The sequence below is a fragment of the Chiloscyllium plagiosum genome, unplaced genomic scaffold (assembly GCF_037043375.1).
Source record: "Chiloscyllium plagiosum isolate Xiang-an unplaced genomic scaffold, Cpla_swu_hap1 HiC_scaffold_7, whole genome shotgun sequence".
Taxonomy (NCBI): Eukaryota; Metazoa; Chordata; class Chondrichthyes; order Orectolobiformes; family Hemiscylliidae; genus Chiloscyllium; species Chiloscyllium plagiosum.
In genome coordinates, this window is record NW_028270145.1 from 94630658 (window position 1) to 94657289 (window position 26632).

At 42.9% G+C, this 26632-nt stretch overlaps 1 protein-coding gene across 1 annotated transcript; it reads right to left on the bottom strand.

Moving 5' to 3' along the window:
- Positions 1-1628: 1628 nt before the first annotated feature.
- LOC122551748 (RNA-binding protein 43-like) lies at positions 1629-25521 on the bottom strand. Its single transcript, XM_087989263.1, is given in 6 exon segments — positions 1629-2615; positions 2618-2677; positions 2680-3655; positions 8186-8274; positions 15945-16148; positions 25260-25521. Coding segments are annotated over 6 exon segments (1401 nt in total). The 5' UTR covers positions 25261-25521; the 3' UTR covers positions 1629-2544.
- Between the last annotated feature and the right edge of the window lie 1111 nt (positions 25522-26632).

The following is a 26632-nucleotide window of genomic DNA, read 5'->3' on the forward strand; positions in this document are numbered from 1 at the left end:
GGAGCTCAAAACTGTGCATAATGCTCCAAATGTGGTCTGCCCTATTTTTAATATTGATAATGCTATTAGAGTGTACTATGTATTTACAAAAAATTGTAAGAAATTCAAATACATGAGAAGTGTAAGTTTTCCAAGTGGTAGACAGTGACAAGTGAGATAACACAATTAATAGTTCCAGCAATTCATGACATGTATAAAAATAATTTGCATGACAGACTGAAATGCAACATTTCAAAGTTTGCTGACAACACAAAACTGAGAGTTGTGAAGATGATGCAATGAGTCTTCAAACTGACTTTGACAAGTTGAGCGAGTGAACAAATGCACAGCAAAGCAGTACATGGCTAAACATGAACTTATATATTTTGGTATGCAAAACAAAAAGGCATAGTATTATTTAAATGGAGATATATTGGGAAATGTGGATGCACAATGGGATCTGGGTGTCCTTGCATACTAGTCAACATAAGGAAACAGGTGCAGCAAGCAAAAAGGAAAGCAAATTGTACTATATAGCCTTCATTGCAAGAGGATTTGTGTTCAGAAATGGGGATGTCTTATTGCAGTTATACCTAGTCTTGGTGGGACCACACCTGAAGTATTATACACAGCTTTGGTCTTTCTACCTAAAAAGATATACACCATACAGGGAGAGCAACAGACAATCATCAGAGAGCCTGTAGTCACTGTGAGTTTTGAAGGATGAAGGGGATGCGAGTAAACACTTAAAAGTCTAACATAGCCAGACAAACTAGATTCAGAGAAGATGTTTGACCTGGTTGGGCAGGTGTCACAATCTGAGGATATGGAGTAGTTGATTTAGGATTGAGATGAGGACAGATTTCCTCACTCAAGGTATAGCGAATCTGTGGAATTCTCTACTATAGAAGACAGTAGAGGCCAAACCACTGAAGATATTCAAGAAAGATTATTTTTAGAGATTAAAGGCATCAAGGGGTATGAGAGAAAGTAGGTGTACAATATTGAGATAAAGGATCAACCACAGTTATACTGAATGGTAGAACAGGATTGAAGGACCACAGTTTACCTCATAAATTACTTGATTTGGCTACAATCTCAAAAACATCAGGATTGTACCACCCACCAGAAAAAAAAGTGAACAGAAATTTCCTCCACTTACATATTAAGAAGACCAATCCCATTGTTCCCAGTCCCCATTTCACACACTGCTCCCTAACCACTGATTCCATTTCTCCCTGGAAACTGTCCAAGACTTTAGCATCCAAAACTCTACACACTAAAAGCCTCAGGTTATTCAAAACTTGGATGACGCCCCCCCCCTCCTCCGTCTCAGTTGTCACCATTGTTTCACCAACCTACCTGGTTAACCAGCAACCAACACCCATTATTTTGAAATTCTCACCCTTGCTTTCAAGTCCTCACAGTGGCTTCACCTTCCCGATCTCTGTAATCTCCTCCAATCTGCAATACTCCAAGATCTCTACACTCTTCCAAGCTCTTAAACATTGCTGACGTTCTACTACTTCAGGTGCCAAGATCGTGAGGAATTTCATCACTAAAACACTCCATCTCCCTATTGTGATTTCCTTGTTTAAGATGCTCCTTGAAACCTATCTTTAAAGCAAAGCTTTTGATCATCTGCTCCATTTGGTTTTGCATCAAATTTTATTTGAAAACACATCTGTGAAATACTATTGAGACATTTTACTACATGAAATACTTATTGTACATTGCTGTTTGATTTTTTTTTTTAAAAATGATAATATTATGTGCAGAGAATATTAAGAAATTTAATGCATTTATAGAAATTAACATCTTTTCCTCTCTGAAAATACATTACTTAGCACAATCCAAGCACACCATTATACCCAATACAAGAAACTTTACATCCCAACAATGTACTGTCACTGGTTTTAATGACCTCAAAATAATTACTTAATCAGAAGAACAGTTTAGCTACTGTTTATGGGTTTTATCATGCACAACATCTGTGCTAGTGTTACCATTAGATGCCAAACAAAAGAAAAAGCAAATATTTTAAAAGTGGCAAGATGATTAGCAAGCTCACTGAGATCATGAATAATCAGTAGCATGTACAACTCATTTATAAAGTGCAGACTGCAAAAATAATTAACACTCTCAGAATTGCAATTCAAGATCATTATAAACCAATCAGTCCCCAACTCATTGATTCAAACACAGCCTTTCCAAGCTTTATAGTGAAATCTACTTTACACAAAATATGTACTTGGCAATATCAAAGATGGTAACTGCATGAAAACCTGACAACAATTCATCTATACGGATGCTTTACCACTCTATTCAAATGATTAATCAGCCTTCCATAACCAGAACAGCTTTTGTTACACATTACATCAGCATTCCTGTTCTGGTTAAGGCCATACTTTGCAGGATTTGGGCACTGGAGATAACATCAGAGTGTACACAGTCCATAAAGTACCACAGTTATAAATGAGTTGCTCACCCTTTCTTGTAGTTACTGAATAAAGACAATGCCACACATAAGGAACAAATAAATGTTATTCAATCATAAAAATGAGCCTATTGTTTGGCAATCTTTGAAGCATTTTCCAACTTTCGGTGCTGTCTAGTGCTTGAGGCCATACTGAAAATGCTGGCAAAGAAGATGATCCACCATGTAATGCACCTGCACCACAATGAGAACTTCCCATTACCTTCTATAACCAGTTTGTGAATGGTCAGCATGACTACTTGTATATTGACCAAAGTGGCAATTCTGATTTAGACTGCGCTCATTTCTCTTAGACACATATTTTCCACGGACAGCACTTGAATCTAAACTTGCCCCAAAATGGTGCGGACGTCCAGATACATTTGGAATATTTGACTGCCCACTGAAGACCGGATTCGACATTGATTGCATGGACTTCAATTTCTCATTCACTTCCTTCTTAAACTGAGTGCAATCATAAGCACTGCCTATGAGGGATACATAGTCACCAGTAAAGCGAACTAAAACCTTGGGGAAACTTTGCATTGTTTCCTTGCACACCTCCAGTATTTGGCTTGGCTCACTGCCACCATCCAAACTAATTTTCTCACAGAGTAACATCTGCTGCATTTCACTAACTAAACCCTCCATTTTAAACTTAGCCTTTGTCAGGTGGAATTGTTCACACTGGTCATTAGCTTTTACCAGCTGAAAAACAGTTATGTCATTATAATTCACCACCTCCACTCTTGCATTATATTGATAAAGCATATTCTCGCATTGCTGTTTGTAAAGTGCATTAATGTATTCAAAAATATCTGTATCTAGAATAATTTCATTCTCAAGTACATGAGGACACAAGACATCATCAACTCTGTCACTCGGTTCGGCTGCAACCTTTTGCTGCTTGGTCATCTGGGTTTCACCCTCCGAGGCACACCTTGTGAGCTTTCTTTCAGAGGCTTTCACTCCAGATTTTGACGCTGAACTTGGGAGATGAAATATTTGAAAGTCATTTATTCTTCTCTGAACATCTTTTCTTAAATCTTTCATGGCTGAGAAGGAACCCTCAACATGGAATCTTCCATCAGGGCATGCGGAAAACTGCAAGCCTTTATTGCTGCTTTCAAGCTCTCGTACTACGACAGTCGTCTCACCAAATATTGACAAATCCAAATCAACTGAGACCTTGGTAAAGATCTGTGAAAAGCAGAACATTTCAACTGTTATTCGATTCATAATGGTTTGTGCTTGTCTGTGACTGTGCCTATCTATGTGTGTGTGTGTGCCCATCTCTAACGTGTGCACATGCCCGTGCATGTTTGCATATAAGCGTGCGTTTGAGAGTGAGGGAGGGCGGGGGAACAGGATCGAGTATGGGATGGTGGGCTGTTTATACAGGTGTAAGGAATCTACAGGAGGTAACTTTGGGGGTCTGAGAGGCATGTTCGGAGATAAAGTTGAATAGTTATTCAGGAGTTAGACTAGATATTTATTACACTAACTTTTCCAGAGGTACCTTTTACTTAACTGCTGTAGAACTTACTAAATTCACTGATTTAAACAGAGGCTTTCATGAAGAGGGGAATTATTGAATAGAATTTCAATTTCCTTTGAGATCTGTTTATTGGCGATTCCACAGGGTCCCCATGCACACCTCCCATCTACATTTCAGAAACAACTATCTGGCCATTAGAAAACCTGGGTCAAGATCATAAAAAGAACCCGATATTAAAATGGCAGCATACATTTCTACTTTTAAACAGTGTAACGACATTATAGACATGCGTCCCAATTTATACACATATAAGACTTCCTTGATCATTCCAAACCATTTTTCTGACTTTTAACTCTGATCAAGGCAATGCAGCTGCAATTTCAATTATGTAATCTGTAGGTGCCGAAGCTACATTCTTTTATCCCTTCTACTGATTGGCCTGGAGATTCTGAAACACATTATCATGCTCCAGACTTGTTTACCATTCCAATGATAAAAACGAATGTAGGATGCAGAATTAAAATTTTACCTCAGCAATGTGACGACTGTGAGCAGTTGTGTCAGTTTAAATAAAAAGGGGCAGGAAAAGGGACTCAAACATCGGTTTGGCTCAGTTGTGCCAAATGACTTGTTTCTGTATAAAGTCCTGTCAGTTGCAGGGTAACACTTTCTAATCAGGAAATACAGGACATTATGTCATAGTCACCTTCCATATCTTAGTCCTTTATATTCATTTAGGCACTTTTTGATTTTTGTAGACATTTTAGGTACATAGAAACAGGAGTAGACCATTCAGCTCCTTGAGCCTGTTCGCCCAGTCAAGGAGAACTTGGCTGATCTGTGGCCTAACTTCATATAATAGCCTTTCCCCCCATATCTCTCAATACCTTTGCTGAAAAATAATTCCTTTCTCCCAGATTTTCTCTGAATTTTCATCCTTTTTTTCTGAAAGCTAGGAAGCAAGCAAGCATTGGACCCACTCTGGATTAAATTGTGTACAGATTGTTTTACAAACCAGCACCACATTTTCAGCTCTGATCTCCAGCATCTGCAATCCTCACTTTCTCCCAGAAGATTGTTTTACAAAGACAAGCAAATTCACAATGGCGACCCGGACTTTATTGATTCTCTCTGTTAAAAAAAATTAGGATTATTTGTGATCTCTACTCTCTGAGTTTAAAATCCTGTTAGCCATCTCTGCTTACAAATCCTGAGAGATTCAGGAGTTCTGGATGCTATTGCAGATGGTCTGGCTGTGGTCTGTGAGGGAAATGATCTTTAGAATGGTCGGGGGTCAATAGGCTCAACCTTTTATAACTTTTCTCCATTTACCAACTCATAAAATATCTCAAGTTACAAAGCTGCACGTACCGGAGATTCCCAAAATTGAGACCAGATTTTTAGAAACATGGAAACAGAGAAAATAGGAGCAGGAGTAGGCCATTGAGCCCTTTGAACCAGCTCCACCACTCAACATGAACATGGCTGATCATCCAATTCAGTAAGCAATTTCAGCTTTCTCCACATACTCTTTGATACCGAAGAAACTGTTCTTAAGGACCTTGTACCGAAGATGGCATCACAAGCAACAACCTATACACTTTTCACTGTACGCCTTTCAGTACATGTGACAATAAAGCTGATTCTAATTGAATATAGATCTCTTCATATGTCATTCCTGCCATCCCAGAAATCAGTCTGGCCAAACCTCTGATACACTAAGGGATTAACAGGAATCTAGGTTCATTTTCCTGGCGTTTTACTGCAACTTTTGAGTATTTTTAAATACATCCACGGAGTTTGCCTCAGTACATTCTTTTTCTCATACTTATTAAATAAAGCAGAGTTGCTTTAGAAATGAAAAACATGGTGGCAGGCCATATAGTTTCTGACTAAGATGAAACTTGGAATGTTTGTTTATACAGAAGAAATTTGGGTCAGCAAATCCCTTGGTCCCAATTGTTAATCTGATTTACAACCATTTTATGTTTACATTGATGAGTCTAACTGGATCGTTCGGCATAGCATGACACCCGCAAAATGGATACATTTTTAGGTCTATCTGCTTTGGAAATCAGGTCAGTGCAGCCGTAGTGCCACTGTTTAAGAAGGGTGGTAAGGACAAGCCAGGGAACTATAGACCCGTGAGCCTGATGTCGGTGGTGGGCAAGTTGTTGGAGGGAATCCTGAGGGATAGGATGTACATGTATTTGGAAAGGCAAGGACTAATTAGGGATAGTCAACATGGCTTTGTGCATGGGAAATCACGTCTCACAAACCTGATTGAGCTTTTTGAAGAAGTAACAAAGAGGATTGATAAGGGCAGAGTGGTAGATGTGATCTATAGGGACTTCAGTAAGGTGTTCAACAAGGTTCCTCATGGGAGACTGGTTAGCAAGGTTAAATCTCACGGAGTACAGCCAGAACTAACCATTTGGATACAGAAGTTGCTCAAAGGTAGAAGACAGAGGGTGGTAGCGGTGATTGTTTTTCAGACTGGAAGCCTGTGATCAATGGAGTGCCACAAGAATTGGTGCTGGGTCCACTACTTTTTGTCATTTATATAAATGATTTGGATGTGAGCATAAGATTTGTATAGTTAGTAATGTTTGCAGAATACACCAAAATTGGAGGTGTAGTGGACAGTGAAGAAGGTTACCTCAGATTACAACAGAATCTTGATCAGATGGGCTAATGGGCTGAGGAGTGGCAGATGGAGTTTAATTCAGATAAATGCGAGGTGCTGCATTTTGGGAAAGCAAATCAAAGCAGGACTTATACACTTAATGGTAAGGTCCTAGGGAGTGTTGCTGAACAAAGATACCTTGGAGTGCAGGTTCATAGCTCGTTGAACATGGAGTCGCAGGTAGATAGGATCGTGAAGAAGGCTTTTTGTGTGCTTTCCTTTCTTGGTCAGAGTATTGAGTACAGGAGTTGGGAGGTTATGTTGCGGCTGTACAGGACATTGGTTAGACCACTGTTGAAATATTGCATGCAATACTGGTCTCTTTCCTATTCAGAAAGATGTTGTGAAACTTGAAAGGGTTCAGAAAAGATTTACAAGGATGTTGCCAGGGTTGGAGGATTTGAGCTGTAAGGAGAGACTGCACAGGCTGTGGCTGTTTTCTCTAGAGCGTCGGAGACTAAGAGGTGACTTTATAGAGGTTTACAAAATTATGAGGGGCATTGATAGAATAATTAGATAAAGTCTAATCTGGGGTTGGGGAGTTCAGAACCAGAGGGCATAGCTTTAGGGTGAGGGGGAAAGTTAGAAAAGAGACGTGAGGGGCAATTTTTTCATACAGAGGGTGGTACGTGTATAGAATGAGCTGCCAAAGGAAGTAGTGGAGGCTGGTAAAATTGCAACATTTAAAAAGCATCTGGATGGGTATATGAATAGGAAAGATTTGGAGGGATATGGGCCGGGTGCTGGCAGGCGGGACTAGATTGGGTTGGGATATCTGGTCAGCATGGATGGGTTGGACGGAAGGGTCATTTTCCGTGCTGTACATCTCTATGGCTCTATGACTGAGACTAGAGGGATAACAGAAACAAACATTATAGCTTTATCCTGAAAGACTGGCTGAAAGTCGTACTGAAACAATGTCGTCATAATTTTTTTAAACTTAAGTTCTCTACTGCAGGCTGCCATGAATGTGTGCCTTGTTTGATGGGTCTTGACACATTAAATGCAAAACCACATAATACCAGACAATGGTACAAGTTACAAAGACAAAGACAGTTTTAAATCCAGCTTGCTTTACAGCTTAACATTGTAAATTAATTTATTTTCCTGTTTCATGCCATCAGCACTTTTCAATCAAACCAAAACTATTAAATAGCGCCTTCAATGTACATCCCCAAGGTATGTCACAAATTGACACAGAGACAAATAACAGTCATTAGAATACATACTTAGACTCTTGCTTACAGAGAAGACTTTATGCGGATTCTTAAGGATTGAGTGAGGAATGAGGTTTAGGGAGGGAGTATAAGAGCTGTGGTCTAGATAGCTGAAGTCACACCTTCTAATAGCTAGCAAAGGGAGCACAGAATGTACAAAATGTCAGATCTGGCAACACAAAGTTGTAAGAATGTTATAGAATGGGTGTGGGTTAAAGAAACTGGAAGGCTAGGTCATTTGAATATAAGGATGAGAATTCTCAGTTGAGGAGTTGGGAGAACCAGGAGCCGAGATGTGTCAGGGTGCACTCACAGCTACATACACTTACATAACACTGTGAAACTTGCATTGGATATTTCTTTGAGAGCTGTTTGTCTTCAAGCACATGCTCCTTCTTGCTTAGGACACTGTTCGCAACTTGAAAACAAAAGTTTGCATTTTTAGTCATTGAACAGTAGACTTTGGAAAGTTATAACATTATTTCAATAATATCACAAGAACACAGGGAAAACTTTCACTAAATATTCAGGTGTCAAGGAGTTAAAGAAGTAGCCAGGATTGGCTTTTAAGCTGCAACAATATTGAGTCATTCAGCACAGAAACAGACCCTTCATTCCAACTTGTCTGCACTGACCAGCCATCCCAGTCTGACTTAGTCCCATTTGCACATATCCTTCTAAATCCTTCCTATTCATATACCCATCTGGATGCCTTTTAAATGTTGCAATTGTACCAATCTCCAGTACTTCCTTGGCAGTTCATTCCATACACACACCACCCTCTGCATGAAAACATTTCCCTTCAGGTCCTTTTTAAATCCTTCCCCTTTCACCTTAAACCTATGCCCTCTTGTTTTGGACTCCCCCATTCTAGGAAAAAGATCTTGGCTTTTCATTCAATCTATGCCTCTCATGATTTTATAAACCTTTGTATGGTTAGCACTCAATCTCTGACACAGGAGGGAAAAACGTCACAGCCTATCTCTATAACTCAAACCCTCCAGTCGCAGTAACATTTGTGTAAATCTTTTCCACACCTTTTCCAATTTAATAATATCCTTCCTGAAGCAGGATGACCAGAACTGTACACAGTACTCCAAACGTGGCCTCACCAACATCCTTTTTAACCATAACATCATATCCCAACTCCTATAGTCAATGTCCTGAGCAATAAAGGCAGGTCTGCCAAACACCCCTTCACTATCCTGTCTTCCTGCATTTCCACTTTCAAGGAATTATGCACCGGCACCCTTCGATCTCTTTGTTCAGCAACACTCCCCAGGACCCTACCATTAACTGTAAAAGTCCTGCTCTGGTTTGTCTTACAAAAATGCAACACCTCAGATTTACCTAAATCAAACTCCATCTGCCCCTCCTCAGCCCATTGGCTGAACTAATCAGGGTCCCATTGTCCTCTGAGATAATCTTTATTCATTGTCCACTATACCACCTATTTTAGTGTGATCTGCAAACTTACTAACCATACTTCCTATATTTACGTCCAAATAATTTATATTAAATAACAAAAAACAATAGACCCAGCATTGCTCCTTATGGCCTCCAGTCCAAAAATCAACCTTCTACGATCCCCTCTGTTTCCTACCTTCAAACCAATTTTTTAATCCCTGTATCCCATGTGATCAAATCTTATAAAACAGCCTACCATGAAGAACCTTGTTGAATGCTTTGCTGAAGTTCAGAAAGACAACCACTACCACTCTGCTTTCATTAATCTTCTATTTGTCACCTCCTTATAAAACTCAATCAAGTTAATGAGACATGATTTCCCATACAAAAAGCCATGTTGACTATCCCTCAAAATCCCCTCCAATACCCACCACTGCTGTCAGGCTCACAGGTCTATAGTTCCCTGGCTTTTCCTTACAGCCTTTCTCAAATAATGGCAAAATATTAGCCAACCTCCAGTCTTCCAACATCTCACCTGTGGCTGTCTATGATACAAATATCTCAACATGGGGACCAGCAGTCTTTTCTCATGCTTTCCACAAACTTCTGGGAAACACCTGATCAGGTCCTAGGGATTTATCTGCCTTTGTTTATTTTAAGATCTCCAGCACCTCCTCTTCTGTAATATGAACTCTTTTCAAGTTTTCCCAGGTTCCTAGCATCTCTTTACTTGTCCACAGTAAAGACCGACTCAAAATATTAGTTTAATATCTCACCGGTCACCTGTGGCTCCACACATAGTGGAGCCATGTTGATCTTTAAGGGGCCTTAGTTAGTCTTTTGCTCTTAACTTAAAGAATCTCTGGGCGGCACAGTAGCACAGCGGTTAGCACTGCTGCCTCACAGCGCCAGAGACCCGGATTCAATTCCCGCCTCAGGAGACTCTCTGTGTGGAGTGTGCACATTCTCCCGATGTCTGCATGGGTTTCCTCCGGGTACTCCGGTTTCCTCCCAAAGTCCAAAGATGTGCAGGTAAGGTGAATTGGCCCTGCTAAATTGCCCGTAGTGTTGGGTGAAGGGGTAAATGTAGGGGAGTGGGTCTGGGTGGGTTCCTCTTCGGAGGGTTGGTGTGGACTTGTTGTCCGAAGGGCCTGTTTCCACACTGTAAGTAATCTAATCTAATATCTCTTTGTATCCTCCTTAACTATTTGCCAACACTATATCATGTCCCCTTTTTGTCTTCTGATTTCCCTCTTTAAGTAACACGCGGCATGACATCGAACAATTCTTCTGCCGTCTTCGCCTCCGTGCCCACTTCTTTAACCAAGACTCCCGCCCACCCTCTGACGACCCCTTCTCCCGCCTCCAACACACCCCATCCACCTGGACACTCCGTGCTGGCCTCCTACCTGCCCTCGACCTCTTCATAGCCAACTGCCTCCGCGATATTAACCGCCACCTGAACTCCCCCACCCCACTCACCCACTCCAACCGCTCACCCTCGGAACGCGCAGCCCTCCACTCACTCCGTTGCAACCCCAACCTCAATATTAAACCAGCAGACAAGGGAGGCGCGGTAGTAGTTTGGCGCACCGACCTCTACACCGCTGAGGCCAAACGCCAGCTCGCAGATACCTCCTCCTACTGCCCCCTTGACCATGACCCCACCCCCCACCACCAAACCATCATCTCCCAGACCGTCCATAACCTCATCACCTCGGGGGATCTCCCATCCACCGCCTCCAACCTCATAGTCCCACAACCCCGCACCTCCCGCTTCTACCTCCTGCCCAAAATCCACAAACCTGACTGCCCCGGCCGACCCATTGTCTCCGCCTGTTCCTGCCCCACCGAACTCATCTCTGCGTACCTTGACACGGTCCTGTCCCCCTTAGTCCAAGAACTCCCCACCTACGTTCGGGACACCACCCATGCCCTCCACCTGCTCCATGATTTTCGCTTCCCCGGTCCCCAACGCCTTATTTTCACCATGGACATCCAGTCCCTGTACACCTCCATCCCCCATCACGAAGGACTCAAAGCCCTCCGCTTCTTTCTTTCCCGCCGTACCGACCAGTACCCTTCCACTGACACCCTCCTTCGACTGACTGAACTGGTCCTCACCCTGAACAACTTCTCTTTCCAATCCTCCCACTTCCTCCAAACGAAAGGAGTAGCCATGGGCACCCGCATGGGCCCCAGCTATGCCTGCCTCTTCGTAGGATATGTGGAACAATCCATCTTCCGCAACTACACTGGCCCCACCCCCCACCTTTTCCTCCGCTACATCGATGACTGTATCGGCGTCGCCTCGTGCTCCCACGAGGAGGTTGAACAGTTCATCCACTTCACCAACACCTTCCACCCGACCTCAAATTCACCTGGACAGTCTCAGATTCCTCCCTCCCCTTCCTCGACCTTTCTATTTCTATCTCAGGCGACCGAATCAACACGGACATCTACTACAAACCGACCGACTCCCACAGCTACCTGGACTACACCTCCTCCCATCCTGCCCCCTGTAAAAACGCCATCCCATTCTCCCAATTCCTTCGACTCCGCCGCATCTGCTCCCAGGAGGACCAGTTCCAAAAACGCACAACCCAGATGGCCTCCTTCTTCAAGGACCGCAATTTCCCCCCCGACGTGGTCGACGATGCCCTCCACCGCATCTCTTCCACTTCCCACTCCTCCGCCCTTGAACCCCGCCCCTCCAACCGCCACCAGGACAGAACCCCACTGGTCCTCACCTACCACCCCACCAATCTCCATGTACAGCGCATCATCCGCCGTCATTTCCGCTACCTCCAAACGGACCCCACCACCAAGGATATATTTCCCTCCCCTCCCCTATCAGCATTCCGTAAGGACCACTCCCTCCGTGACTCCCTCGTCAGATCCACACCCCCCACCAACCCAACCTCCACTCCCGGCACCTTCCCCTGCAACCGCAGGAGGTGCAAGACTTGCGCCCACACCTCCCCCCTCACCTCCCTCCAAGGCCCCAAAGGAAACTTCCATATCCGCCACAGATTCACCTGCACCTCCACACATATCATCAATTGCATCCTCTGCACCCGATGTGGCCTCCTCTATATTGGGGAGACAGGCCGGCTACTTGCGGAGCGTTTCAGAGAACACCTCTGGGACACCCGGACCAACCAACCCAACCACCCTGTAGCTCAACATTTCAATTCCCCCTCCCACTCCACCAAGGATATGCAGGTCTTTGGACTCCTCCATCGTCAGACCACAACAAAACGACGGTTGGAGGAAGAACGCCTCATCTTCCGGCTAGGAACCCTCCAACCACAACGGATGAACTCGGATTTCACCAGTTTCCTCATTTCCCCTCCCCCCACCCTGTCTCAGTCAAATCCATCAAATTCAGCACCGCCTTCCTAACCTGAGATCTTCTTCCCGACCTCTCCACCCCCACCCCAGTCGGACCTATCACCCTCACCTTGACCTCTTTCCACCTATCACATTTCCCACGCCCCTCCCCCAAGTCCCTCCTCCCTACCTTTTATCTTAGCCTGCTGGACAAACTTTCCTCATTCCTGAAGAAGGGCTTATGCCCGAAATGTCGATTCTCCTGTTCCCTGGATGCTGCCTGACCTGCTGCGCTTTTCCAGCAACACATTTTCAGCTACTGCCCTTATACTTCTATAGGGATTTGCTCAATCCTAGCTGTCCATACTTTATATATGCCTCCTTGTTTTTCTTGAAGAGAGCCTCAATTTCTGTAGTTATCCAGCATTCTCTACACCTACCAACTTTACCTTCACACTGAAAGGAACATACTGTCTCTGAACTCTCAATATCGCATTTTTAAAGACCACCCACTTCCCAATTATCCCTTCACCTCCAAGTAGTCTCCCCCAAACAACTTTTGAAAGTTCACGTTTAATGCCATCAAAATTGGCCTTGGTCCAATTTAGTGCCTCCTCACTCATACCTCCGCAACGTGCCCTGCTTTATTTCCCAAAAGAAGGTCAAGTATTGCTCCTTCTCTAGTGGGCACAACCACATGTTGAATAAGAAGGTTTTCTTGTACACACTTAAACGTCCTCCCCATCCAAACCCTCAGCACTATAACAGTTCCAGTCTATGTTTGGAAAGTTCAAATGCCCTAACATTACAATCAGACTTGCCTGCATTTAGTCAAGATGTCACCTTGGTAAAGGAATTGAAGCCAGCCTTAGTAATATTGCCTGGAGATTGTTAAGGAGCAGACTGGCATTTAATTGCATGCCAGGTCTTCAAAAAGCAATGGTGTACCATTTAGGTCACTAACAGTTTGTTTGATTACTTCTTTAACAATGAGCTGCTGAATAAACAAATCGATATTGAGAATTTCCAGCAGAATCTAAAGCCATGCAGACCTTGCACTATGTGCTTGCTGCCAAAGGTATGAAGAACATATTGAAGGACATCAGGAGATTACCTTAAACATTTTGTGAAGATTTCAGTCATACTCAATAAATATTTATACTGAAATTCTCTCCATGGGCTTAACCTCAGATAGCGAGTATTGTGCTGTCCTACTTTATTGAACCCCTTAGTGGAGTCACCAATGGATAGAGTACTTTACTCTGGCATCTTGCTGCAGGGTCTCTTTGGTCAGTTGGAAGAATGGGAGGAGGGCATGAGGCCAGACATAGCATCACCAGCTGCTTCAGGGAAGGAGGAGGATGGCAAGGTGGACTGTAAATCTCCTCGGGGTACAGGACATCCTTCTCTGTACCAGCTCTCCCAGCACCCAAAGTCCCACATGCGAGAATCTATTGAACATCTCCATGGGACCATGAACCAGCCTGCAGTGTGCCAGCCAGAAATCTCAAACCTTCACTTTTTGTTGGGGGGGGAAGCTCATACAGTCTGCTCCACAACCATTGCATTGATCAGTACTTGAGTACTAAACCTTCAGAAGTCTGTTTTAACACATCCAGACAAGTCCAAGTTATAGTAAATCACCAATTAGGGACAAAATTGTAAGCTAAAGCTAGACTTTCAAACAGACTTTTCTTAATAGCACAGCATTTCTTTCACTCTTTGACCTAAATACACTTACCCATTTTCTAAGAACATTTACTAGGTTGCAAATAATTTATATTTCTTTGTATCTCATATGCAACACAGATCAAAAAGACCACGAAGGGATATATCATCAGTGAAAAGCAGAAGTACAGTGAAAGGAAGTTATCAAAACTCATGGACTGATCACAAAAGTCCTCAGCAGTGAGCAGGTAAAGCCAATTCTGGTTCACAAGGTTCAGTAAAGTCAGAATTTGAGATGTACACTCCATGGTATACATTACAACTGGCCATAGAATAAGGTCCACCAAAAATTAACAATTCCCTTTGTCAAGACCTCATTGAAGTGAGAAGCAATGAAAGGGCACAAAGCAAAGTTACAAAACTTCCCAGAACAGAATGGCCTGGCTTGTCTTTCTTACTGAATGTAATAACAAAATACATGCACTTTCTAATTCAATTTAACTAGGCCTAATCATTAACACAACAAATTTTTAATGTATGTCACATATATTTTGACATCACCATTCATCAAGTCACTCTTGCTGCAGTACCCTTCTTTGAATCAATAGATTTTGAGGTATAACTCTCACTCTATTGCAGAAGATCCTCATATCTTCATTTCTAAGTTATTGCTTCTGAAAAGGTTAATGTTGAAGATTGCATTAAGCTTCACTCATTCTGATGGAAGCATATTGTCATGAGTGGTGAAATTGGGAGATCAGTTCTGGATCTCAAAAGGGGACAGATGTGCTATCTATATCTCACAATAGTCTTAATAACAATATCTAACTAGATAAAGCCAGTTAGAGTCATAGAGATGTACAGCACGGAACAGACCCATCAGTCCAACTCGTCCATGCTGACCAGATATCCCAACCCAATCTAGTCCCACCTGCCAGCACCCGGCCCATATCCCTCCAAAGCCTTCCTATTCATAAAAACACCCAGATGTCTTTTAAATGTTGCAATTATACCAGCCTCCACCACTTCCTCTGGCAGCTCATTCCATACACATACCACGCTCTGCGTGAAAAGGTTGCCCCTTAGGTCTCTTTTATGTCTTTCTCCCCTCACCCTAAACCTATGCCCACTAGTTCTGGACTCCCCCAACACAGGGAAAAGACTTTGTCTATTTATCCTATCCATACCCCTCATGATTTTGTAAAACTCTATAAGGTCACCCCTCTGCTTCTGACACTCCAGGGAAAACAGCCCCAGCCTATTCAACCTCTCTCTATAGTCAAATCCTCCAATCCCGGCAACATCCTTGTAAATCTTTCAGAATATCCTTCTGATAGGAAGGAGACCAGAATTGCACACAATATTCCAAAGTCTCATTGCTATCATCCAAGAAACTGCATTGTGTTAATTCTTCTTATGAAGGCTCATTAGTGATTGTTCCTCCACTTCTGTAAATTAAATAGGCCATTAGACCCAATCAAGGAAAGACAAAAATCATCTTTCTATCCACAAATACAATATATACCTATGCTTACAACATCACTTATGTACTGTTTGGGAAATTCGCTTTGACTTTCGTGGGCAACACCATGAACAACCCATGTTTTGAGGTGTTTGCATGAGGTAGAGATCATCACACACCGATAAGACTTGTTTTGACTCACGGTTTTGGAAACTTACCTTCCTCCTTTTCAAAGGTGACATAAGCAATACCAGGGTCACTGGTTGGATAGCAAACAAATTCCACCTCTCCACCACCATGCTTTGGTCTCAAAAAGTGAATGGTGAGTTTGTCAATCATTACAGTGGTTGGAAGAACATCTTCAGGAAAGCCTGATACAGCGATGGTCCTCTCTGCCAAATTTGATTCCATTCCCTCGGGCACTGCAAAGATACAAAAAGCCCGTATTTCAATGTTACATGTAAAGCTGGTCATTTCAGGGTTCACCTCCACTCAATTAACAACTGCTGCAAAAACACACACCACTTTCACTTAAACCCCATTCATTAGTGTTTTGCAGTAGTCAGATTTGAGGCCAAAACTGACTATAGGAAAGAAAAATGTTAGATACTTCTCGACCATGATTTGAATAGATACGTTATGCCTGTACGGTTTGCATTACGATATTATTCAGAAATATGGTCAAATCTCTTAAATGTCCTGACAATTTTCTTGGCACTTACGCTGGGCAGTAAGGTATGGATACATTAGATCAATTCTGAAGGCAATCTCATAAATGACAAGCAGATAACCACTCCCTAGGCCTGGTTCACAATCTTTGTTCAAGGTCAATCAGGATGATAATGCACAAACGTATTCCTGATTAACTTCCAATTGAATTTGGAACCTCATATCATTATCACTATTTATTTCCACGTCAATAAATACCATCAATTCCAACCACACCTCACTCCGCCAAATACCTCATTCCCAGTGAATCAGAAATTTGCATCTTTTTAGCTCCAGACCTTTCCAATGCTCTGTTCATTGGTGAATGCTCTGAAACAACCTTGATTCATATTGTCAGAAGTCACATGACACCAGCTATTAATACAACAGGTTTATTTGAAATCACGAGCTTTCAGAGTGCTGATCTTTTGTCAAGTGAAACCTGTTGGACTAGAACCTGGCGTCATTTGACTTCTGACTTTGTCAATCCCAGTCCAACACCGGCACCTCCACCTCCACCTCCATAAACAGCCACAAAACACGCTCAACTGATCACTTCCAAACTCTATTGCCTCCTTGTTCCCCAGTGCACAAAATGTTAAAACCATCATACATATCTTCAAATTCTTCCATCATGAGCTGCCAGAAGATGTGGTGGAGGCTGGTACAACTGCAACATTTAAGAGACATTTGGATGGGTATATGAATAGGAAGGGTTTTGAGGGATATGGGCTGAGTGCTGGCAGGTGGAACTAGATTGGGTTGGGATATCTGGTCGGCATGGACGGGCTGGACCGAAGGGTCTGTTTCCATGCTGTACATCTCCATGACTCTATGACTCTATCTAATCAATACATGACATTGAAACCTTAAGTCTAATTTTGGACAATGTACATTTAGACAATAGACAATAGATGCAGGAGTAGGCCATTCTGCCCTTCGAGCCTGCACCACCATTCAATATGATCATGGCTGATCATCCTGCCTTATCCCCATAACTCTTGATTCCACAATCCTTGAGAGTTCTATCCAACTCTTTCTTAAATGAGTCCAGAAACTGGGCCTCCACTGCCCTCTGGGGCAGAGCATTCCACACAGCCACCACTCTCTGGGTGAAGATGTTTCTCCTCATCTCTGTCCTAAATGGTCTACCCCGTACATATAAGCTGTGTCCTCTGGTTCGGCACTCACCCATCAGCGGAAACATGTTTCCTGCCTCCAGAGTGTCCAATCCTTTAATAATCTTATATGTCTCAATCATATCCCCTCTCAGCCTTCTAAACTCAAGGGTGTACAAGCCTTGTCAATTCCCATCAATGACAGAACATTCAGTTATCTTACCCATATTCTGGAATTCCCTCCCTAAAGACCTTAAAACCTCTCTTTGACAGTGCTTTGGCCACTTCTACAAAAGTCCCTCCTAATTCTTCTTAGCTACAAGCTCAATTTATTTGTGTGCGGTTTGAAGTGTTTTGCCACATTAAGAAAACTATATCCACGCAAATTATCACTTCAATTTCAGCTGAAAAAAAATTTGAAAAGTCAGATAAAGTCAAAGAGTCTTAGAGAAGTACAGCACGGAAACAGACCCTTCAGTCCAACTTGCCCCTGCCAACCAGATATCCCAAACATTTTAGTTCCACCTGTGAGCACCCAGCTGATATCCCTCCAAACCCTTCCTATTCATATACCCATCCAGATGCCTTTTAAATGTTACAATTGTGCTAGCCTCCACCACTTCCTCTGGCAGCCCATTCCAGACGCGCACTACCCTCTGCATGAAAACGCTACCCCTTAGGTCTCATTTATATCTTTCCCCTCTCACCCTAAACCTATGCCCTCTAGTTCTGGACTCCCCCACCCAAGGAACAGACTTTGTCTAATAACCCTATCCATGCTCTTCATGATTTTATAAACCACTCTAAGGTCAACCCCTCAGCCTCTGATATTCCAGGGAAAGCAGCCCTAGCCCATTCAACTTCTCTCTATAACTCAAATCCTCCAACCCTGGCAACATCCTTGTAAATCTTTTCTGAATTGTTTTCAAGTTTCACAACATCCTTCCAATAGGAAGGAGTCCAGAATTGCACGCAGTATTCCAAAAGTGTCTTAACCAATGTTCTGTACTGCTGCAACATGACCTCCCAAATTCTGTACTCAATACTTTGACCAATAAAGGAAAGCATACCAAACGCCTTCTTCACTATCTTATTTACCCGTGACTCCACTTTCAAGGAGCCACGAACCTGCAATCCAAAGGTCCCTTTGTTCAGTAACACCCCCTAGGACTTTACCATTAAATGTGCAAGTCCTGCGAAAAGTTGCTTTCCCAAAATGCAGCACCTCACATTTATCTAAATTAAACTCCATCTGCCACTTCTCAGCCTATTTGGCCCATCTGATCAAGATCCCATTATAATCTGAGGTAACCTTCTTCGCTGTCCACTACACCTCCAATTTTGGTGTCATCTGCAAACTTACTAACTATACCTTTTATGCTCACATCCAAATAATTTATATAAATCATGAAAAGCAGTGGACCCACCACCGCTCCTTGTGGCACTCCACTGGTTACAGGCCTCCAGTCTGAAAAACAACCCTCCACCACCACCCTCTGTCTTCTACCTTTGAGCCAGTTCTCCAAATGGCTAGTTCTCCCTGTATTCCATGAGATCTAACCTTGCTAATCAGTCTCCCATGGGGAACCTCGTCGAATGCCTTACTGGAGTCCACACAGATCTCATCTACCGCTCTGGTCTCATCAATCCTCTTTGTTACTTCTTCAAAAAACTCAATCAGGTTTGTGAGACATGATGTTCCATGCATAAAGCCATGTTGATTATCTCCAATTAGTCTTTGCCTTTCAAATACATGCACATCATGTCCCTCAGGATTCCCTCCAACAACTTGCCCACCACTGACATCAGCCTCACTGGTCTATAGTTCCCTGACTTGTCTTTACCACCCTTCTTAAATAATGGCACCACGTTAGCCAACCTCCAGTCTTCCGGCACCTCACCTGTGACTATTGATGATACAAATATCTCAGTAAGAGACCCAGCAATCACTTCGCTAGCTTCCCACAGAGTTCTAGGTACACCTTATCAGGTCCTAAGGATTTATCCACTTTTATGTGTTTCAAGGCATCCAGCACTTCCTCCTCTGTAATATGGGCATTTTTCAAGATGTCACCATCTATTTCCCTACTTTCTATATCTTCCATGTCCTTTTCCTCAGTAAATACTGATGCAAAATTCTCATTTAGTATCTCCCCCATCTCCTTCTGCTCCACACAAAGGCCACCTTGCTGATCTTTGAGGGGCCCTATTCTCTCCCTAGTTACTCTTTTGTCCTTAATGTATTTGGAAAAACCCTTTGGATTCTCCTTAACTCTGCTTGCCAAAGCTATCTCATGTCCCCCTTTTGCTCTCCAGTATAATCCTAGTGCCTTTATCCTCTTCCAAGGATTCATTTGATGTGTCCTGTCTGTACCGGACATATGCTTCTTTCTTTTTCTTAAACAAACCCTCAATTTCTTTAGTCATCCAGCACTCTCTGTACCTAACAGCCTTTCCTTTCACCCCAACAGGAATATACTGTCTCTGGATTCTCATTATTTCATTTCTGAAGGCTTCCCATTTTCCAGCTATCCCTTTACCTACAAACATCTGCCCCAAATCATCTTTCGAAAGTTCTTGCTTAATACCGTCAAAATTAGCCTTTCTCGAATTTAGAACTTCAACCTTTAGATCTGGTCTATCTTTTTCCATCATTATTTTAAAACTAGTAGAATTATGGTCGCTGGCCCCAAAGTGCTCTCCCAATGACACCTCAGTCACCTGCCATGCCTTATTTCTCAAGAGTAGATCAAGTTTTACAACTTCTCCAGTGAGTACATCCAAATACTGAATCAGAAAATTTTCTTGTACACGTTTAACAAATTCCTTTCCATCTAAACCCTAACACTATGGCAGTCCCAGTCTATGTTTGGATAGTTAAAATCCCCTACCATAACAACCTATTATTCTTACAGATAGCTGAGATCTCCTTACAAATTTGTTTCTCAATTTCCCTCTGACTATTAGGGGGTCTAGAGTGCAATATAATAAGGTGATCATCCCTTTCTTATTTCTCAGTTCCACCCAAGTAACTTCCCTGGATATATTTCCGGGAATATCCCCCCTCAGTACAGCTGTAATGCTATTCCTTATCCACTTCCCCTCCTCTTTTTCCTCCCTCTCTGGAGCATTTGTATCCTGGAACATTAAGCTGCCAGTCCTGTCCATCCCTGAGCCAGTAATTGTTATGATATCCCAGTCCCATGTTCCTAACCATGCCCTGAGTTCATCTGCCTTTCCTGTTAGGCTGCTTGCATTGAAATAAATACAGTTTAATTTATCAGTCCTACCTGTTCTCTGCTTTGTGCCTGCCTGCCCTGACTGTTTGACTCGCTTCTTTTCTCAACTGTACCAGTCTCAGATTGATCGCTTTCTTCATAACATCCCTGGGTCCCCCTCCCCCACCTTACTTGTTTATATCCTCCTGAGCAGATCTAGCAAATCTCCCTGCCAATATTAGTCCCCTTCCAATTTGGGTGCAATCCATCCTTGCACAGGCCACCTCTACCCCAAAAGAGGTTCCAGTGATCCAAAAATGTGAATCCTTCTCCCATACACCAGCTCCTCATCCATGCATTCATCTGCTCTATCCTACTATTCCTGCCCTCACTAGCTCTTGGCACTGGGACTAATCCAGATATTACTACTCTCGAGGACCTCTTTTTTTAACTTCCTGCCCAACTCTCTGTAATCTCCCTTCAGAATCTAAACCTTTTCCCTTCCTGCGTAGTTGACTCCAATGTGTACAATTACCTCCCGCTGGCCCCTCTCCCCCTTGAGAACATTCTGCACCCTTGCTGAGACATCCTTGATCCTAGCACCAAGGAAGCAACACACCATTCTGATTTTTCACCGCTGGCCACAGAAACGTCTGTCCGTACCTCAGACTAGAGAGTCCCCTAACACAATCGATTGCTTGAAACCCGAGTACCCCTCATTGCATTAGAGCCAGTCTCAATACCAGAAACTTGGCTGTTCGTGCTACGCTCCCCTGAGAATCCATCACCCCCTACATTTTCCAAAACAGCATACCTGTTTGAAATGGGGATAGCCACAGACGACTGCTGCACTACCTGCCTACCTCCTTTTTAGATTAGGTTCAATTCCTTACAGTGTGGAAACAGGCCCTTCAGCCCAACAAGTCCACACCAACTCTTCAAAGAGCAACCCACCCAAACCCCTTTTCCCTCTGACTAATGCATCTAACACTATGGGCAATTTAGCATGGCCATAACCTGCACATCTTTGGACTGTGGGAGGAAACCGGAGCACCCGGAGGAAACCCGCGCAAACGTGGGGAGAATGTGCAACCTCCACACAGACAGTCGCCCAAGATTGGAATCGAACCTGGGACCCTGGTGCTGTGAGGCAGCAGTGTTAACCACTGAGCCACCATGCCATCTCTCTTACTTTCCTGGAGTTAACCCATCTATGTGACTGTATCTGCGGCTTTTCACCCTTCCTATAACTGCCATCCATTACACCCCCTTGCTCTTGTAAATTCCTCATTGCCTCTAACTGTCGTTCCCATTGTTCTATTCGATCTGATAGGATTCACAACCAATGGTATTTATTGCACATATATTCCTCAGTAACACGTAAACTCTCTCTAAACTCCCACATCCGACAAGAAGAGCATATCACTTTACTAAGGGCCATTCTTGCTTCTTCCAATCTGCAGACCCAGAAAATAACACTGTCTTATTCCTCTACAAAACACTGCTCCAGGCTAACTTAATACTTATGGCTTATATTTTTAAGTTTAATCAAGAGACATATCTCAATAAAACATATAATCAAGAAAGAACCCACTCTACTCACTACTGCAGACTTACAGTAAGGCTGCAAGGCTTAAAACTGTTGACTTATCTGTCTCTGTGCTGTGACCGCTCCCAAACAGGTTCCTCCAAGATCAGTTGTGAATTTCACTGTTTGTTCATTTTCCCAGACACACTTCAATATCTAGCAATACATGAATTCAACAACAAAGGCAGTAACTGTGCAGGTTCACGTGTGTCAGTTAGCAGTGTGGGTTTCTTTCCCTCCTGTACTGACCTCACAAAGTGCTACCTTTGTCTGTTCCTCTCCCTTTTAAAAATGACATTGTTTTGACTTTTATTTCCCCCCAAAGTTCCAAAACAATGCAACAGCATATAAAAACAGTAATTGCTGCTCGTGGAATTTGAGGAAATCAACTTCAACACCTTAAATATCTCAAAAAAGAAACAGCCTATTCCAGTCAGAAATGTTTCCCGTCCTCCACCTTGGATGACGCAGATGAGCAAAGGTAGCTTTGATGATGAGCTTATGAATTGTTTTCAGGATAGTTTCTAGGAACAACACATTCTGGAGCTGACCAGTGAGCAGGTTATACTAAATCTGGCTTTGTGCAATGAGATAGAATTAATGTTCTCACAGTGAAGGTGTCCTTAGGTCAAACATAACAAGACTGAGGGAAGGACAAGTGGGTCCCAGGCTGCTTTTTAAAAGAACTTAAGTAAGGACAACAATGAAGACAGAATTGGATAAAGTGGATTTACAAATTAGTATAAAGAATATGTCAATACAGATGCAGTAGAAGATTTTTAGATTAGATTAGATTACTTACAGTGTGGAAACAGGCCCTTTGGCCCAACAAGTCCACACCGACCCACCGAAGCGCAACCCACCCAGACCCATTCCCTTACATTTACCCCTTCACCTAACACCAAGGGCAATTTACCATGGCCAATTCACCTAACCTGCACATCTTTGGATTGTGGGAGGAAACCGGAGCACCCGGAGGAAACCCACGCAGACACGGGGAGAATGTGCAAAATTATTTCTGGGGATATTTCAGAATACACATATATAATTACAAAATCATCCACAATAATATTCAAATTCCCCAGCATATCATCCAATTATTTCTTAAATGGTTCTACAGTATCCATATTTGCAGTGTTACGATGCTCTCACTTTAAAAACTTTTTTTGTCTTGGGTTTTTTTTAAAGAGAGGTTGTAAAGGCAGAGGCACTGAAGTGACTGTAGGAGACTACCTAATTCAGCAATCAGACGAGGCCTCCAGTTATTTTTTTTAAAAGATGTAACATTAGAAGGGGAGTGCCCAGTTTTTCCAGATCAGGTTTTCTAGTATTTTTCAGCTGTAGCATGGAAGCTGTCTGGGTCCAAGAAGATTTGCAAGCTTCAGTAAAATAATTCCTGACTGTGACTTTCTGAAATCTCTTGATGTTGTTCCCTCCTGGACTGGGAAACTGCACACAAGAATCTGTATCTGAGTTCACCTTTTTGCCAAGCAATGTGTTTGTGGCATGTTGCTATTAGTAATTGGTACTGTAACAATTGTTCAGTTAAGTTTTCCAATAGTTAAGTTATTCTAATTTCCTCTTTCTTTTGTTTGTATTTTAACTATTGTGTTTAAATAAATTGTTTTGCTGAATGTCAAGTGGATGACTAGTTGCAGCACATCTGGAACATCTACTTGACATCTAGCTTTAAAATAAGTAAAAGTTAGGGTCTAGGCCACCTTAAAATATTTTGAGGGGGTCTAGTCTAGCCCATAACGAAAGTTATCTTTCATTCATGATAATAATAGAGAAAATCACTAATTAAAACAAAATCTTCAGCACCTCGTCTCTCTTCTCTAACCAGTAATATAGTCACTGTTTAAGGTTTTAGGGAACCGAGCAAAATATTATTTAAAAACACAATGAGTAGAAAGTTATGGCGTTACGGTGGCCATTATGTTTGTGCCAGTTCTCTGCAGGAGTTGCTCCTATCGTCACACTTTCTTTCCTTTTCAAACGGTTTGCATTTACACAGCACCTGCCATGATCAGAGGAGATAAGGCAGGAACAGGATACTGATTAGGAATGATCAGCCATGATTATATTGAATGGCGGTGCAGGCTCGAAGGGCTGAATGGCCTACTCCTGCACCTATTGTTTATTGTCTATTGATGTTCTAAAGCACTTCAGAACCCATTCAGCACAAGTGAAGCCTCGATATTGTCATAGCTTGAGTTACATGGCAACCAGTTTCGACACAGCAAGTTCCCGCAGACAGCTATTTATGGTAATCTGACATTCTCCTTTTACGACATTGATTGAGGAGTTGATGTTCGTGAGAACATAGGGGGATAAACGCAATGCTAACATTTTAACATCGTGTAAAGGGATATTTTAACATTGACATGAGACCAGGTAGCGGTGCAGGTTAACAGTTCATTCACAATATGGCACCTCTAGCTTCCCCAATACTGACTGGAGAGTCAGTCTTAATTTTTTTTATGCATTTCAGTCTCTCGAATGGGACTTGAACTCTCAATTTTTGAGTGGCAGTTAACTGAGCTGTGATGCTCGGCGCTCAAGAGTTAACTTTCTACCTTCGGGTCAATAGCTGTCCTTAATTATCCCAAAGAAAAGCTTTACAGGATGTTAGGGAAAGAGCAAGAGAGTTGGACTAATTGGAAAGCAGCTGCTAAAAGAGACAGCACCAGGGTGATGGGCCGAAGACCCGTTTGGAATGCTGAATATCTTTTTTATGTCAGTGGGCCAAATACAGCGAAGAAACAAAACCGAAACCAAAATCAAAAATCGACGGTGCAATTGAAAACTCAAATTATTTTCACAAAGTCGCCGTGTAAATAGCGCGGAATCTATTCGAAAATTGCGAAAGACTTTTAAATCCGACTAGAATCCATTTACTTTTGCTCCTTTGTGCGTGTTTCCTTTTATTTAACGTTCTTGCGTTTGACTCTGTTGACCTGAGAGTGGACGCCGTCTTGTGTCCCAGACCTGCACGGACGCTGCTTTATACATACCGCCAGCGCCTCCAGTTCAAACCGTTTAGCCGAAATGTCCCCAGTTTTCAGCGGAATCTCACTGTCACTTCACAATAGCTGCGTGAGCCTCCTTCGTTCCTGGGTGCAGGGGAAACAGCGCCGTGCAGGCTGGGACAAGTAACCGAGCATGTTTCTTATTACAGGAAGCAGTGGTAACTGCGAAAGGAAAGGAGATAGTGTTCGCCAGTATTGCAACAGTACTGGGAACAAATGTCTGGAAAATTGACGCTGAAGCACTTGACTCAACCTTACCCACGCCGCAGACCCTCCTTGTCCTGCTGCCGCCTCGCTCGAAGCCGATCACATCTCTATTTTTTTCTCTGTTCACAATATCTACAAAGGGCCTTCATGATCTGAAACATTAGTTCTTTTTCTCTGTCTGGCCTGTTGAGTGTCTCCAGCATTTGCTGTTTTCAGTTCGGATTTCGGATATATTTTGTTCCTGCCATATCGTGCTGAATTGTTGCACTCTAGATTTTAAGGAGTTCTCACACCATTTTGCCAATGGAGTAGGAATAGGTGATTTAGCCATTGCCGCCTGCTCAACCATCTTGGTTGATCTCATCTCGTCCCAATTTTCCTGCCCGCTGCCTATAATCGGTGTAACCTGTTACTACTGTGGTGCTCTCGGTGGTAGTGAATTGCACAGTTTAGGCCTTATCAGTTTGCCAAATGTGAATTAGCATGGACTCAGGGCTAGAATGGCATGAGTCACACCAAACACTGTCCACAATCTACACTGCACATGTCAAACGTGAAGGAATACATCCCACTTGTGTGAATAAGTGCAGGTCCAGCAATACTCAAAATGTTCAAAGTCACCCAGGACAATGCAGCCTGCTTAATAGGTACCCTGTTTAACCCTTCCAGCAAGGCGAAAGTGAGGGCTGCAGATGCTGGAGGGTAGAGTGGAGAGTGTGGTGCTGGAAAAGCACAGCAGGTCAGGCAGCCTCCAAGGAACAGGAAAATTGACATTTCGGGTGTGCTTTTGCCCAAAATGTCGATTTTCCTGCTCCTCGGATGCTGCCTGACCTGCTGTGCTTTTCCAGCACCACACTCTCCTCTATCAGCAATCACTCCCTTCAACGATGCACGTCACCATCTACAAGATGCACTTCAGCAACTCACGTAAGCTGCTTCAACATCACCTGCCAAATCTGTGACCTGTATCTCCTAGAAAGTCAAAGGCAGCAGAGACATGGTAACACCGTCCCTACAAGTTTCCCTCCAAAACAC